Source organism: Condylura cristata, unplaced genomic scaffold (assembly GCF_000260355.1).
Source record: "Condylura cristata isolate star-nosed mole 26May11 unplaced genomic scaffold, ConCri1.0 scaffold00024, whole genome shotgun sequence".
NCBI lineage: Eukaryota > Metazoa > Chordata > Mammalia > Eulipotyphla > Talpidae > Condylura > Condylura cristata.
Window position 1 is genome coordinate 10,258,864 of NW_004567125.1, and position 16,211 is coordinate 10,275,074.

The window sequence follows — 16,211 nt, forward strand, 5'->3', positions numbered from 1 at the left end:
ACAGAAAGAAGAGCTCTGGTCTTAACATTAACCAATGGTTTGCTTTGGGGCAAGTCATTTAACTTCTGTGGGCTTCATTTTTTCATCAGTAATGTGGAGAAACCAAACCTTTTTGAAGGTTTCTAAAATCCTTGGAAGCAGTACTCTGCAATTACGTTGAGTGTAGGTTTTGGAGTCAAATATACCTTGAACATAAGTTCTTTCTCTGAGAACTAGCTCTTTGACATCACAGAAAATATGGAGAATAAATCCAAGAAATAAAAAGCATCTGTATTTTCCATCATCCAGAAAGTTGAACATTGAGAATAATTACTGAATATATATATATATTGAAACAGGCTTAATTTCATTCCAAAAATTTTGTTTTTTCCCCTAATATTTATTTAACAGAAAAAGATATTTAGTATGTATGCTAAATATTGGTGGACAAGGTAGTATTCCTTTTCCTAAAAGCAAATGTGAAATATTGAACATTCAACAATTCTGGCATGCTATTTCATTACTACTAAAACTGAGTATTTTTAAAATTCCATTAAACTTCTCTTAGAAACTTGAGTCATTTGAAAACATATGTTTTTAAAGTTTCCAAATGTATGAGGCTTTTAAAAGTTATATTTTGTAGATTTCTGATTTGCAAACTGCTCAGTGAATGTGTTCCAAATACTACTGATTCATTATATATGTTGAGACTTGCCTTATGGCCTTATGTAAAGTGACTTTTCACAAATATTCCATGTACATTTGAGAAGATATATCCAATAGTTATTCTTGCAGAATTTCTACAATGTGTCCAAATGCCTAGAAATATTTTGCTCTGTGTCATTGACCCCTGTAACATTGAGAGAAATATCCTCAAGTCTGAATTCCCTCACTGAGTGATAGACTTGCTGACTTTCCCTTGCAAGTCAAATAATTCTGTTTTTCATATTTTACTGCTATCTTAGGAGGTCTATGTGTTTAGAATTATTATATGTTCATTATAAGTTTAACCTTTTATTACCGAATGGTAATGCATATTTCTTAAAGTTTATTTTGTCTCATGTAACTATATGTCAGCTTTCTTAGTGTTAGAATATTCTTAGTGTGTCTTTTTCCATTTGTTTATTTTCAGTCTTTCTGTTTACTTATGCTTAGATGTCATTTTTCAAAACAGAATAATATATTTTTTAAATAGCTTGTCTTTAACTGGCAAGTTTTCTCCATTTGTATTTATCATGATCACTGATATATTTGAATTTATTTCACCACTCCACTTATACTTTCTTTTGTTTCAGTTTTGCTTTTCTTTTTCTTTTTTGTCTTCTTATGGGTAGCTGTCATTTGTACATGTCAAGTGAAACATACAACTGTATGTTGGTATGTTTTTAATTTCTGCTGTCAATCTAATAAAGAAGGCAAAGATGGAAATAGTAGTGGCTTCCAAAGTTGAGCTTCACAGATGAATACAGTTTTCCCTAAAATGCTGGTGACCAGTAGTATTGACAACTTTTTATTTTGCCAAGTTAATAAAACAACCATAACCACAACAACTATTTTCACCACAATTAAAGACATTGTAAAACAAAATTTTAAAGCATAAAAACAATGTCAGCTTAGAGGTCATTTGCAAACTTCTCAAGACACACAGGCAGGCAGATATAATTCATGTGTAATTCTCTGTATCTGTATGCATTCTCATTTCATTGAACATTTTTGAAAACTTGACCTGCCTGCAATCTGAAACCTATTGAAAGAAGGATGAGGTGCAGAAAGAGGGAAGTTGTGGGGACGGTTTCTGGAGCCCACATCCTGGGCAACAAGGGAAAGTGGCCTCTTGTGTGCCAGGTGCAGCAGAGCGCCAGCGTGGTGGAGGAGCTGGGTGCCTCTAGAGCAGGTGCTAGCTTCAGGGGCCTGCGACTGTCCCAGGGACCAGGAACTGAGAGGAGCGCGTTGCCTGGCAGAAGAGGAGAACCTGATAGCGTCCAGCTTGTAGGAGACACCCCTAGGGGATTTGCCCTCAGATATTTAGATCCGGCTGCGTCAGTGTGAAAGTCCTTAAGTTATAGGCCTTTGCCAAGTGTTCTGTCCCGACACCCGAGGCTCTTGTAGAAACCTTCCCAACGGCTGCTGTCGAGACTCTCGGACTTAGACATGAGATTTTTGCCGACATGATTGTACAAGCGATACAGCATTTAAAAATTTCACTGTAATAAGCTTGTTACGGGTTAAATGTCGTGTACACGTGAATACATACATTGTCAGGGTGCATTTATTGTAGTAATATAAACCAACACATTATTGTATGTAATAATGTAAGTTATTTGCATTAAATCATTTATAATGTGATTAATGTAAAAATGTCTATAAAAACCGTTTTTATTTTTGGTGGTTGTTTCTTTGTTTGTGTTTGTTTTTGAGCAAGGCCAAGGGAGTTTGGGCATCCACTGAGCACATTCACTTACGCTTGTCCAAGGGCCCTTGCAGCTTTTCCGGGTGACCTGATTCTCGATCGAGTCTAGGCAGGTGCTGCAAGGGTGATTAGCTTCTCTCAGGCTACTTCAGTGCACGGAACGGTAACTGTCTGGTTAGACATCCTAAGGCTGTCCCGACCGCACTTTCTCAGGGGACTTGGGGAGAGCGCCGGATTCATTCTTCAGTGAAGGGACCTTGCGAAAGAACAAGCACTTGCCTGTCTCTGTGGCGCAATCGGTTAGCGCGTTCGGCTGTTAACCGAAAGGTTGGTGGTTCGAGCCCACCCAGGGACGGGGTTGTATTCAGCATTTTGAGCCTTGGATCGTGCACCTCTTGAAGCCTTTGTCTTTCAAGAGGTCTCCCTTGCTGGCCTGCTCTTGGCCCAGGCTCAGGTGTACCTGGACCAACCTTGGTGCTTTGCAGACACCTAAAAGAGCAAGTGTGATCTGGTCTACTTGACAGACCAGGTGTGGGTTGCACACATTTGTAATGTGCTTATTTTACTTATTTACTGTTTGACTTAGGGTCCACTACAATTGCATCTTGTAACTGATACTAGAACATTGCAAGGGGCAAGTTGGTCTTGGGCTCTTAGTCATGCTACACCCTATGGTGAACAATTCTTGGAGTGTTTTCCAAAGACACACCACCCTCTCTACCTCTGCAGGTTACTTCCTCCTGACTTTCCCTCAATTATTGCACCACCTACCTAGCAATCTTCACTGTTTTCTACTCTCCTCTCCCTTTCACACTCTAAATAGTAGCACAAGAGACTTTCTAAAATACAACTAGAACCCACTTAAACCACTCAGTAACTTGCAGGGTTGGCTCGGCTCTCGTTAGCTTGGAAGATAATGTCTTTCATGTCCTCAAACTCTTCCTCTATTCTCGCTCACTGACTTGAACAGAACCAAAAGACATTCTTGAGTGTGCCCTGATTATTAAATCTCTGTCAAAAGTCTTCAGCTGTTCTCTCTGCCTGGCAAATTCCTATTCATCCTTCACCACCACAGCAAGAACTTAACATTGTCTGGGTTGCTTTTTCTTCACTCTCCTTATTTAAGGGCTTTTCTCATTATAAAAGAAACTTCCCCAGGGACTAATGCTGTATAGTTTATGTTTGCATTTTCAGCTCCTAAATTCAAGCTTGGCCCTTTGTGGGTACTAAAAAAAAAGCCCTTGTCTCAGGTCTGGATCTCCTCTAATGCTCATTTGCCTATTCATCTGAACTATCTTGACATATAACCCATTACTGACCCAATTAGGCTGGCCCTGTCTCTCTGGCCAGGTTCCTGCCTTTTTTCTGGTTGTGCTGTCCATCTGCCCCAAACCTCGAATTCCCAAATCCTCCTCTCCCCTAGTACCTCTAAAAGGGTCCTTTTGCTCAGCTCTCTTAGCAAAATTTGGAAACTGCTAACTCCTGAGTTGTGGGAGAGGGTTGCTGAGGGGAAGATTTTCTAAATTAACCCAAACTAATCTCTAATAAGTTTTGGACAACAGGAGGGGGGAAAAGAATTTTCTCTGTTATATCTTATTGCCATGTTTTTTTCTATCTCCTATCTGAGAGCAGTACTAAAGATCTTGAAAAATGCTTTTGTTGGAGTCAATAAATGTTCTATTTAAGATATCCAAAACACAGAGAGGTAGCCAAAGCTGTCTTCCACAGCAGTGCTTGCTTCTCCGTCTCTACTCCATTGTTACTGATATGAAGAGGATTTCCAAGTAACATTTAACTCAATAGAATTTAGTACACTTAGAGTTGGTTTTCCAAAGTTGTTTAATGAGTAAGGTGAACGAAGCAATTAGATTATGAAGTGGAAAAACTGGTTGTATAGTCCCTACCCCCTGCCTTGCCCTACACCCCTCCCCCATCCTCTCTCTTGCCTATTTCTTCCTGTGCAACTGTGGTTAGCATTTTCTTGTGCTAATTGTGGTTAGTCATGCCTTCTTTGTTTAGACCCTACAACACATCTGTCTACTGAGCTGTGCTGCTTTACTTCCCAAGCACACAGGGTTTATTCTGTGCTTTCTTTAAATCTCCCCAGTTCTCAACACCCATCCTAGGACCATTTTCTACTCTTGGCATAATTGCTGACCATTCCAAGGGAATGGAATTGGAAGGGGCTATTCCACTTCTGACAGGGATGCTCCTGAAAAACAGTTCTACTACCCCTGTCGTTTCTGTTACTGTTGTTGATCAGGTGGGTTTTATGTTCAAGGGATTGAGGAACAGTCACCGACACATGGGACTGAAGATCAGCAAACTCAGGTTTATTGCAAGAGAGACTCCTGACAGCAGGAGGGAGTCCAACGGAGGAGCCTGTTACTGCTGGGGGCAGGTCTATTTTTATAACCCCCCATGGAGACTGTCCCCATTCTGGTGTCTTTCTTCTACTCCCCTCTGTGTCATTGTCCCATTTTGTCACCCAGAGGTATGAAGCCACTACACGCTACTGGGTGCTTCTATATGTCTTTTGTATTTACCAGCCTGTGCCTGCAAGTTGAGTGGCTAGCAACCTTTGCCCTCAAGCACTCAGCCTTAGTCTGCTACCCTACAGCTGGACCTTGCTACTTAGTTCTGTTCTTCCTCATTACCTCCACTTTGTCTCATATTCTAGGAAGACAGTACAGGGAAGGGCCCCCCCTAGCTGCTCCTGACTCCTACTCCTTCTCACCCACTCCCTTCAACCTGCTGTCCCTCCTAGAATCCAACAGTCTCCTTGAAGGCACCCAGGCTTGTAGTTTGTAGTTTGTTCCCTTATGTACACACACATCCATTTCTTTCTTTTTACTTTTTTTAAAAAAAGATTTATTCATTTATGCACAGGCCACAGGTGCAGGGTCAGTGAGAGGATCCACCAGAGACAGAGTGGGGAGCAGAACAGGCAGATCGATGAAGTACACTGCTGAGGGGAGCAGCGGATGGGGTCAGGAGAGGTCTGCTGCCCTGTGCAGGTTACCTCTGGGGCCAGAGATTGAACTTGCAGTGAAGCAGCTGTGGCTAGCTTGCAGTGCTGCAGTTTAAACTGTTGCACCACCAGGGAAGCCCAGCCACATCCATTTCTTAAGAACAGTGTCCATACATCATGGGTCCACTGTCTAGAAGCTTTGCTGTTGCTTTGCTGTGAGGGAATGATTGAGACAAAGAAAATATCTTTGACGATTTCTTCAAATCCTGATAATGTAGCTATTGGCTCAATGGGGTTTCACTCATGACATTGAAGTCCATAGACACTTTTCCTCCTCTCTATAGGAAGCCAAGAGAAAAGTTGGATGATGGCCCCTTAGCTTAGACTCTGAGGCATAGTTTTTCTTGCTGTTCCAAGAGACAACTGTTGGGGATGGTAAGCTTGTGATTCTAGAGAAAGGTGCTGTTTTGATTATCCCCATGGATCAGGGATCATAAGAGTCGTGGGTCCATTTGAAGGTGAAGTTCCTCCTGTTCTTCACTAGGCTGCGAAGGTCTCTCCGGGCAAAGAAATAGAGTCCCATGTCCACTACAAACAGGAGTCCCATCACCAGGTAGAAAGTGATTTGTAGCCAAGAAAGAATGGGAGAAACAACGGTAGCTGAGGTGGAGGGAGAAACAATGGTAGGTAAGGTGGAGGGAGAAACAATGGTAGGTGAGGTGGAGGGAGAAACAATGGTAGGTGAATCGGAGGAATTGCTCTGTGCAACTAGGGGAAGCAAGAGAATAAGAAAGATTAATGTGACAAATTGGAGTGAACAGCAATTATATGCAGAGAATCATTCTGACATCTGCCAAGGGATGGATTCTTGGGAATGGGTGGGAAGGGGGATGTCTGGCAGAGACTTGATTCCTCCCACTGAGTTCTGACCTTCATGCTTCCTGAGCAGAGGCAGTGACCCAACATCTCAGCACCAGTATCTCCATGAAGGATATATGGATCGGGGTGCTGAGATAGTGTTTATTTAGGCCATGCATGGTTTTGTGTGAAAGTATGTATTTGTCAAAGTTCAAGTTAGTGTGAACATTATTTCCTAACCCAGTAATGCTCTCTTGTGTCTCAGATTATTCTCATTGTCTTTCACCCACATCATTCATTACCATTAAGGAAAATATTTTAAAAAAGTGAAGCACTGACATTTGCTGTCTATCAGCAGAAAATTGATAATATCTCTTTATCAAAACCCAGTAACTAAATAACCCAGAAGAGAAAGTGGTAAAATTTTATTCTTAACCTCATAATCCTTAATATATAAATTTTTAGATTTATTTATTTGTGCATACAGAACTAGGGTACAGGCCAGACGTGCAGGGGTGGTGAGAGGATTCACCAGAGACAGAGCTAGGAGCAGAACAGGCAGATCAGCAAAGTACACTGCTGAGGGGAGCAGCGGGCGTGTCAGGAGAAGTCTGCTGCGCCATGTGGGTCAGATCCCCGGCAGGGATCAAACTCATGCTGAAGTGGCTTTGGCTTCTTAGTGCTGTGCTTTAACCCTCTGTGCCACCAGGGAAGGCCAATATTGTTTTTTAACAGTCATTCTTTGCTGTTACCTATAAACTGGTAACATTACAGTGGATTTTTGAATTCCCACTTTTTGACTCTTAATTTTGATTTATTTTGAAGTGAAAAGAAAAGTTATCAGAATAGTATAAATAACTCGCATGTATTCTTTATCTACATTTACTAATTTATGTTTTTACCCCATTTGCTTCTTTTCTTAATCATTTGATTGTATTATTCAACTTAAATTGAAATAATTGTTTAATTAAAAAAATTAAAAAGAACAAAATAAGAAAAAAAGGATAAAATACCTCAAAAGAATGAGAAAAGAAAAGGAAAGAAAAAATCTTAAAGTTAAAAATTAAAAAAATTGGGCCCCCCTGGTGGCACAGTGAGTGGGTTAGGATGCAGCACTGCAAGCTGTGTAGCCGCTTCAGTGCTAATTTGATCCCCCTCACAACATCCACCTCCCCCCCTCTCCTGGAGGTGACCCACATAGCACAGCAGACCTCTCCTGCCCTGCCCGCTGCTCCCCACAGCAATGTACTTTGTCGATCTGCCTGTTCTGTTTCTGGCTCTGTCTCTGGTGAATCCTCTCACCGCCCCTGCTCCTCTGGCCTATACCCCAGTTCTGTATGCACAAATAAATCGATCTTAAAAAAATTAAAAATACAAGTTATGGATATTACTTTGTTAACATCTCAAAAGGGGTGCTTCCATTTTGCTGTCTTATTACATGTGACTTATTTACAATGTAAGTCTCAGCCGGGTACTGAAAGAAGGTTTGTGAAATCAGGGAGTCTGGGAGCTGCATGCTGGAGGAAGTCACCACAGAAACTGGAGATGTTCCCGAGGTGACCTGATGGCATCATTCACAATTCTATTACAGGACACCAGTGACTGTGTAAGTCTTTCACTTTATCTAGTGGTTGGACTATACAGGCTTTGAAACTTTGGTGTGATCTTAGGGACACATTAATTGTCCCTACCCCTTTTCTTCATCTCAGTTACTTCATGTGCAAAGTACATTCAGGGTGACCTATCCCTTAATGTCAGAGGCCCACTATGACAGATAATAGGCCCAGATAAAGGAATGCATAGCATAGTGCTTGATACACTGAAAGTTGTCCAATAAATGTCAGCTTGTCTTTGTTACAGAAGAGGAAATTTCAGTTCAGAGAGGCCAAATGGCCTCCCCATAGTCACATGGTTAACTAGTAGCAGAGTCAGAATCCTGGTCAGAGGCCCCTCTGTGAGCGAGTCGGGGGCTTCTGAAAGGGGCTGGTTTGAGTTTTAGAGAGGCAAGGTGGACAGTGAAATACACAATATGGTGGAGACATACAACACTGGCTGTCTGAGTGGGTATTTATGGTGGAGGATTTGCAGCTTCTGCTCTTCCTGCCACACTGCAAAGTGAAAGTCACCTCTCAGAACCCCACATCTATGGATATCAGCCCCTCTCTCAACTCCTCTTCCAGTGTGAATGCTGACTCTACACACAGGGGGCTCTGGGTCTTTCTCACCTGTAACAGTTATTTTGGCTGATGCTGAAGACACGTTTCTTTGATTTCTGTAAAGCCCTCTGCAGTAATAGGATCCCGTGTGTTCTCTTCTTGCATTTGGAATGGTCAAGTCAGAATTATAATGAGAATATTTAAGGACTTTGCCATTCTGTAAATATGAGACCTTGGTCATGCTCCTGTTCCTCCAGCTGTGGCATTTTAGTTGAATGGTCTCCCCCTCCTGGAATGTCCACTTACGAGACTGGAGCACCAACCAGTCTGAAAGACAAACAAGCTTTTAACATCAGGCAGATTTGTAGGAGAAATGACAAAATTTAATTTCATGTGTATGGAGAACTTGCATGGCAGTAAATTCCTTTTTTTTTTTTAGATTTACTTATACATATGGAAATTGGGGGACAAGCCAGAGGTGGGGGGGGGTGAGAGGAGTCACTGAATTGGGAGCAGAACAGGCAGATTGAAACACACCACTGAGGGGAGCAGCAGGTGGGTCAGGAGAGACCTGGCACGATATGTGGGTCACCTCCCTGGCCAGAGATGGAACTCGTGCTGCAGTGTCTGCGGACAGCTTCATAGTGCTGTGCTTTAACCTGTTGCACCACTAGGGAGGGCCCATATGGCAGTAAATTCTAAAGTAAATGGTACAGACTAGAGTTTTATATACTGAATTAAGGAATGAGATAGGGGCCTGGAGCATTAAAGAAAGATGAGATGGAGATGTTGAAGACATGAGGACTCACATGACAAACCCTTGCCTCTAGATATTTCCTCTGCCTTAGAAATAGTTTTCTCAGGGCACTCGCTAGTGATGCAAAGGGTTAAAGTGCAGCACTATAAAGCTATTGGCAGCCACTGCAGAAAGAGTTCAAATTCTATATTTCATGATGCAGCAGACCTCTCCTGACCAGACCACGGCTCCCCTCAGTAGCATATTTTGTGAACCTGCCTGTTCTGTTTCTGGTGAATACTCTTACCCTGCACACCACTGGCCTGTATGACCCCAGTTCTTGTATGAATAAATAAATAAACCTTTAAAAATATTTCTCTCATTATTTCTGGAGATGTCCCTAAATCTAGGTAGTCTGCCTTATTTATATAATGGAAACTTGACTAACCTTCATTCCATATACCAAGGTAACATGTATTAGAAAAGCCTACACTGGACAGCTTAGAAAGAGCCTACCTCAACCCTTTGGTTGAATACTCACTATGTATCATGTGTAGTGCAGACTGAAGAGGTCCAGATGATTAAAACACATGATCTTAACCTCAAAAAATCTGTTTTCTGGCAGAAACACGCACACATGCACACACACACACACACACACCTTACAATGCAGTGTGATGAGTTCTATGAAGAACTGTAGGTCAAAGATAATGGAACAAAAGAATTCTGCCTGGAGAAAGTAAAGAAGGCTTCTCAGAGGGGAAATAAAATGGATACTAAATGATGAGCAGGACTTTGCCTGGTGAAGTTGGTCACAGTTTACGGTAGTATTCATGAACTGGGTTTCTAAAGCCAATTCTTAACGCCAAGTTGAAGGAAAACTAATAACTCAGATTATTGGCTTCTAGTGGCCACTTTAGTCTTAGTTGGCCATCTCTCACCCACCTAGATAACAGACATTCTCGTTGTGGCTCTGTAGAGTAAGGGCCAAGGGCCATCCATGTCAGCTAAGTCAGAGACAAAGGAGCTACAGCAATCAGCTTGAAGGCCCAATTCCAGGGACCACTGTTGAAGATCCATCTGTCTGAGGTTTTCCTTCTTTCCAGGGTTCTGCCCACCCATATACACTGTACCTATGGGGCAGTAAACCTTGCAAGGTGGCACTGCAAGGACACCAGGGAAGATCCCTATCTCCAAAATACTTCTCCTACCTGTATCTGATGCCAGGATTCGGATCACAGTACACAGAGACTTTCATTTCATGATGACTCTGTAGACTGAATATGTATATGCCTCTATTAGGAGAGAGAGCACGTTGCCAAGTTAATGCGGAGGTATACGCTTGAGCATGGTCTTCATGGGGAGCAAGAGATATGATGCTAGGTGATTGGGAGGGCCTTAGGGGGTAGGTTAGGGCATCATGTGCCTGAGAATAAGTAGCTGGGGTCCTGAAAACAGATTTATTAATTTATTCAGTAAATATTGTTAAGTATCAGTGTCATGACTTGACCTTCGATGACATTGCTTGTGTTATATGCATTCTGCATGAATGGTGAGCCCTGGAAATGCATAAAGCAGCAGCACACAGGGCTTTTGGCATGTGGCTAGGACTATAGTGCTGCTCTAATTCAGTGGGACTGATGGAGGATAAGAATAGAAAAACTGGAGGACCCATCCCTGGTGGTACAACAGGTTAAAGCGCAACACTATAAAGCTAGCTGCAGCCACTTCAGCAGGAGTTCGATCCATGCCCAGAGAGGTGACCCACATGGTGTGGCAGACTTCTCCTGACCTGCCTGCTGCTCCCCTCAGCAGTGTATTTCAGTAGACCTGTTCTGCTCCCTACTCTGTCTCTGGTGAAACTTCTCTCCTCTCCTGGTCCCCAGCTTACCACCCCTGAACCCTGGTTTTGTATCTTGAAAAGGAGACATCACAAGGCTCACACAAGGACTATCAGAGGGCTGTAGGGAGTGTCGGGAACACAGACCTGAAGGTGACGATATGGGGATTAAAGAAGAAATCATCCACCCACAAAGATGAGCCCCTCCCTACCAAAAGATGATAATACCTAAGGCTTCCTCCACACATGGGCAGCAGGCCTCTACCCACCTGTGTGACTTCTGAGGTGCTTCTTTCCACCACTTCTTTCCCTCCACAGAGCAGCAGCTTCCTGCCTTCCCGTGACCTGTACCATGCTGGGGTTTCCCCGCACTGACCTCCCTCAGCAGAGACAGTTCTCAAGGCCGCCTGCCTGTGACCATACCTCTGTCAGCAAACTCGTCCCTTTTGTGGTAGCTCTTTCTGCCCACTTGCTCCTATGCAAGTGTCCTTTACTCTTCTGTCCCTTTCCCTAATAAATCTGTTCTTTTAAAATATAAACAATGTTTCTGTCTCATGGAGACCCCGGCATGTTGAAAGGGGAGCTCTGGTGAAACTTTTCCCAGAGTGAACCCAAGCACCCTGCACTCCAAACCCTTTGACTCCAAGAAGTGGCATGAGGACTACAGATCAAGTTACCTTCACTTTAACCCCAAGAACATCAACTGGCTTTCCCAAGTCTTGCGGGACCTCTCGTTTCACCCTTTATTGGTGCAGTCCTTTTCTTCCTTCACCACTTACCAGTATAGACTTGCAAGCGCATGGGTTCGCTGAGTGAGAAGAGACCATTCTGACACTTATATTCTCCACTGTCATCAACACCAGTCACTGTGAAGGAGTAGTTGGAGGACGTGATGGACTTGGTGCTGCCATTGTGTAACCACTTCGTGGGGCTGCTGTCAGGGGAGCCAGGCCCCTGGCACCTCAGATTCACACAGTCATCCTTCAGCACCCTGTCATAAATAGAGTCCAGGAACACCATGGCCTTTGGAGGATCTGTGGGAACCAAGAGAATGTGGATGAGTGCAGGCAGGTGGCAGTCTTCCAACAGCATTCCTACAAGGCTCAAAGCCAGTAAGAGCCCATCGAAGATCCACAACGTGCCACTTACCCTTGTTCTGTGCCTCAGTCCTGGAGCATCTTGCAGGCATTTGGCCCATATTTGGCCTGCTCTTTAATATGAGGAAAATTGACCAGAGAGGCATAGAGCCACAGTTTTACTGTGTCAGAGGAACTGTCCTACAACCCTACATCAGCAATTTCCCATGCACACAAATGTTTCCCAACACCCTGTGGCTGGAGATTTCTTAAGTACTTCACTGAATCAAGCTAAGACCACAAAGCAAACTCACCTGCATGCATGCTAGCTGAAACTGAAAAAAAAAAAAAAGATAATGAGTAAGCATTGAACAAAAGTGGACATTAAGATTACTAGCATGTGTGGGCAGTATAACCCACTTGCTCCCACTGCCCAGGGGAGCCCAATGGTCCCAGGAATCAAGATATTTAGAGGAGGAAAAAAAGATATTTAGAGTGGATGACTACCCTGCTCCTCCCATGTCTACCTCCTCCCCTACCACCCACCCTAATCCCTCCTGTGAGCACCGTTCCCTTACTTCCTTGTCCCCATTCAAGCTCCCAATTTAAGGGCATAGATTGAACTTTCCCCAATCAAGCTACAAAAACAATCTCAACTCAAGCCCGGAAAAAGGGTAGAAATGAAAAGTGTAGAGGGAAACCCTGTAATATGAGAATGGAAGAGACAGATCTTGGGGACCATCTGGTCCATGCTGTTCAATTTTCAGATATCCAGGGGTGAAGTACCGGACCCTCATAGACCCTCTGCTAGCTTCCTGGCTATGCCCAAATCTGAGTCTGTGCATTCCTCTCTAGCCTCAAGATGGTTTTGGTCTAGGAATTAAGGACATTCTACTCCCCTGGACTCAATCTAGGGCATCCTGAGCTTGTCTGTCTTCCTGGGTGGTGCTGACTTACCTAGAAGTAGCAGAGCTGCTGTTGACAGCAGCTGCCACATGCTGCCGAATTGGAGTGGACAAGTCACCACAGACAACTGGGGCTCAAAAGGGCTAGAAGAGACCAGAAGAGAGGAAGTAACAGTTTTCCCCACCCCCAAATCCATTACTCTCACCAGGTTCCTTTTCTGGGTACATGCTCTGATTATTGAACCTGACTTTGACAAGTGAACCCTGTGGAAATTTTTTTGGGGATCCCCCCAGCCTTCTTGGAACATTTAAAAAAGATTTATATATGCATACAAGATTTGGGGTGGTAGGCCAGAGGTGTAGGGGCTTGGTGAGAGGATCCACCAGAGACAGAGTACATTGCAGAACAGACAGATTGACTGAAATACACTGCTGAGAGGAGCAGTGGGTGAGACAAGGGAGGTCAGTTGTGCCGCATGGGTCACCTCCCTGGCTGAGGATCAAATTCCTGCTGCAGTGGCTGTGGAGAGCTTCAGAGTGCTGTGCTTTAACCCATTGCACCACCAGGGAGGCCCTTTTCTTGGTACATTTTGGTTGGTTTAATAATGATGACACGAGAGGCTCAAAGAGAAAAGACAAACTTTAATTATGTGTTCAAAGGGTCCATAGAATATAGATCCCCAACCCCTCTGGTTATCCCAGTGAGGCTATACAGTTTTTAAGGACAGGGATAATATTGATAAAATGTGGGAGGGAAGCCCCTGGTGGCACAGCACTAAGAAGCTAAAACTTCTTCAGCATGAGTTTGATCCCTGCCCAAGAGGTGATTCACATGGCAAGGCAGACCTCTTCTGACCTGCCCGTTGCTCCCCTCAGCAGTGTACTTCATTGATCTGCCTGTTCTGCTCCCCACTCTGTCTCTGGTGAGTCCTCTCACTGCCCCTAAACCTCTGACCTGTACCCCAGTTCTGTATGCACAAATAAATCTTTGGAAAAAAAAATGTGGGAGGGAAGGAAAGAACAAAGAACTTCGCAGTGAAAAGATAGAGACAGTTTGTAGTGTTCACCTACCTGTACCTAGGGAAACAGATCTTGCAAGCCTAACCTGGGGTGATTAGGTTGGAAGATTGTCTCCCACTCTCAGTATACTGCAGATATGTTATTTTAAGGGAGACAGATATATAGGGAAAATACCATGTATTTTGTTTCAATTTCTTCTAATTCAAAATAATCAACATCATACTTAAGCTCATCCAATGTGAAGTCGGTTGGCCTGACTGTGGGTCCTTAGCTGCATGTTGAAAATGTTCTTATAATGAGGTTTGACTGCAGGCACATACACAAGGGTTAGTGGTGGGTTTATTTACAGAAAGGGGAAATGAAAAGAGGAATGACTCAGGGAGAAAGTGAAAGATAAATTGGTGAATACATCCTACCAGTTCTGCTGAGTTAGAATACTAGCAAGCAGAAACCTGGGTGCACACACCCAAACCTGGGTGCTTAACTCCACCCTCAGCTCCCAGCAATCCTCCACTCGGTGGTGATGACATTACGGGATTTGTAGTACTTGGTGCCTAGACCTCTAGCTTGGGGTGGTGTTGGGGTCCACAAAACCTAGTTATAGAATTTGTTCAAGATATCTATTTCCCCCCAACACTGTGACAGATGTCTTTGGTCCCCATAACCCCCTGATGAGGCAGTAGGAGGAACCTGGTCTGCAGTGAGCCTGTATCAGAGGTCTCCTCCAACAACTCAGGTTGTTTGACTCCCCCACCCCAGCTGGATACCCCTCGAGCTCAGAAGGGGCAGCATGATCCTGGAGGTGAGACTCCAGAGAAGCGTGTTCACTGCTCACCACCCTATTGTTGCAGAGCAGGGTGAAGGACACCCCAGAACATCCAGACCCGCCCGCTCTAAATAGGTTCTGCCATCTGCCACATCAAGACAAGACAATATCTATCATGTGAGACCTTTAATGGAAAGGAACTTTAATACAATTAGTGTGTACAACAAAGACAAGAAAAGAATAGAGTTTTTAGATTAAGCACCAAATTTACATGTCCCCTCATGGGTAAATGCCCTCCAAATAGCATTGTCCCAAGACTGGGCCGCTAAGACCTGAAAACTTGCATACAAGTCTAAGGCATATTCTGGCAGGGAACTGTAGGAAAAGGGTGATGGAGGCGAAGAAGAGAAAACTTAGGGTGTGGGCATCGCAAGACCAGAAACTGGAGGTGGAGGTAGAAGTGATTAACATATTTGTTAAACCAGCTATAGATGAAAATCTCTGGTCCTTATAAGTCAAACTAGTAACACCCTAGAAGTATGAATAAAAAAGATAAAAAATAGATGGAAAAAAAAAAAAGAATGAGCCCCCACCCTCTCCCTCAAAAGACAGTACAATTTTTGCCTTGGAAAAAGCTCTCCTGCCCCCTTGTGACTATGCAGGCATTTCTTTTAGCCAAGCTTTCCCTTTGCAAAGCATAAGTGGCTTCTCTTTCTGCCCATTTGTGTCTGAACAAGAGTCTTCTTTCCTTTTCCTGATAAACCTGTGTTTTTAGAATGTAACCTTTGCCTGCCTGTGTGTGTGCAAACATCTTTTCTCCTGGATAAACTTGCTGTGTGCCACTGAAAGGGAATCTTACTACTCACTGAATGCAACATCTCACCAAAGTGACCTCACGGGCAGGAGGGGCCAGACAAGTTTGGGATGAAAGGAGCAAAATCAGAGTACAAATCAAGGTAATGGCAGCCACGGTCAGCCACCCCATGGGTCTCTCACCCACGTCTCTTCCAAAGGTCTCTATATATCTTGACTGTAAGGTGTTGCCGAAGGAGCCCACACAAATGGTCTTAGAGAAGAGAGGTTTATTGGGGCCAGCTGCTGGAAGGGGTTCCAAGGGAGGAAGGCTGTGCCAAGAGAGCGCAGGGAGAGAATTTATAGCCAAGGGCTCTGAAGGGGGAGGGAGGGTTGTAGCTCAGAACAGCCAAGGTGGAATGTACTGATAAGGAAGCCCAGGCCCGGGTGACCCTCAGTCTGCATAAACAGGAAGGTGGCCAGGGTCTTGTGGTTGTGACATGTGCCTCATCCTGGATGCTGTCAGCAGGCCAAGGTCAGGGAGACCTTCTGGCCCTCTGCACTGCCTGGGCTGGTCCAACATTGACTACAGATGTCTGTTTCCATGTCCCTCAAGTCCCTGGCGCAAAGTTCAAAGTTGAGAAGCAACTGTTTTATGTGCCTCCTCCAAGTCTCCTCACCACTTTACTAGGTGGGCAGGGG

At 44.0% G+C, this 16,211-nt stretch overlaps 1 protein-coding gene and 1 non-coding gene across 2 annotated transcripts; one reads left to right on the forward strand and one right to left on the reverse strand.

The window, feature by feature from the left end:
• The first annotated feature begins 2,670 nt into the window (after positions 1–2,670).
• Positions 2,671–2,744, forward strand: TRNAN-GUU. The gene has a single exon. It is a non-coding gene; the product is annotated as a tRNA-Asn (tRNA).
• Positions 2,745–5,844: 3,100 nt separating this feature from the next.
• On the reverse strand, positions 5,845–12,990 carry FCGR3A (Fc fragment of IgG, low affinity IIIa, receptor (CD16a)). Its single transcript, XM_012728908.1, has 5 exons — positions 12,984–12,990; positions 12,341–12,361; positions 11,730–11,984; positions 8,444–8,701; positions 5,845–6,020 (listed from the first exon to the last, which is right to left on the reverse strand). The coding sequence occupies exons 2-5, from the start codon at positions 12,348–12,350 to the stop codon at positions 5,845–5,847; spliced, it is 699 nt and encodes a 232-aa protein (XP_012584362.1). The 5' UTR covers positions 12,351–12,361; positions 12,984–12,990.
• Between the last annotated feature and the right edge of the window lie 3,221 nt (positions 12,991–16,211).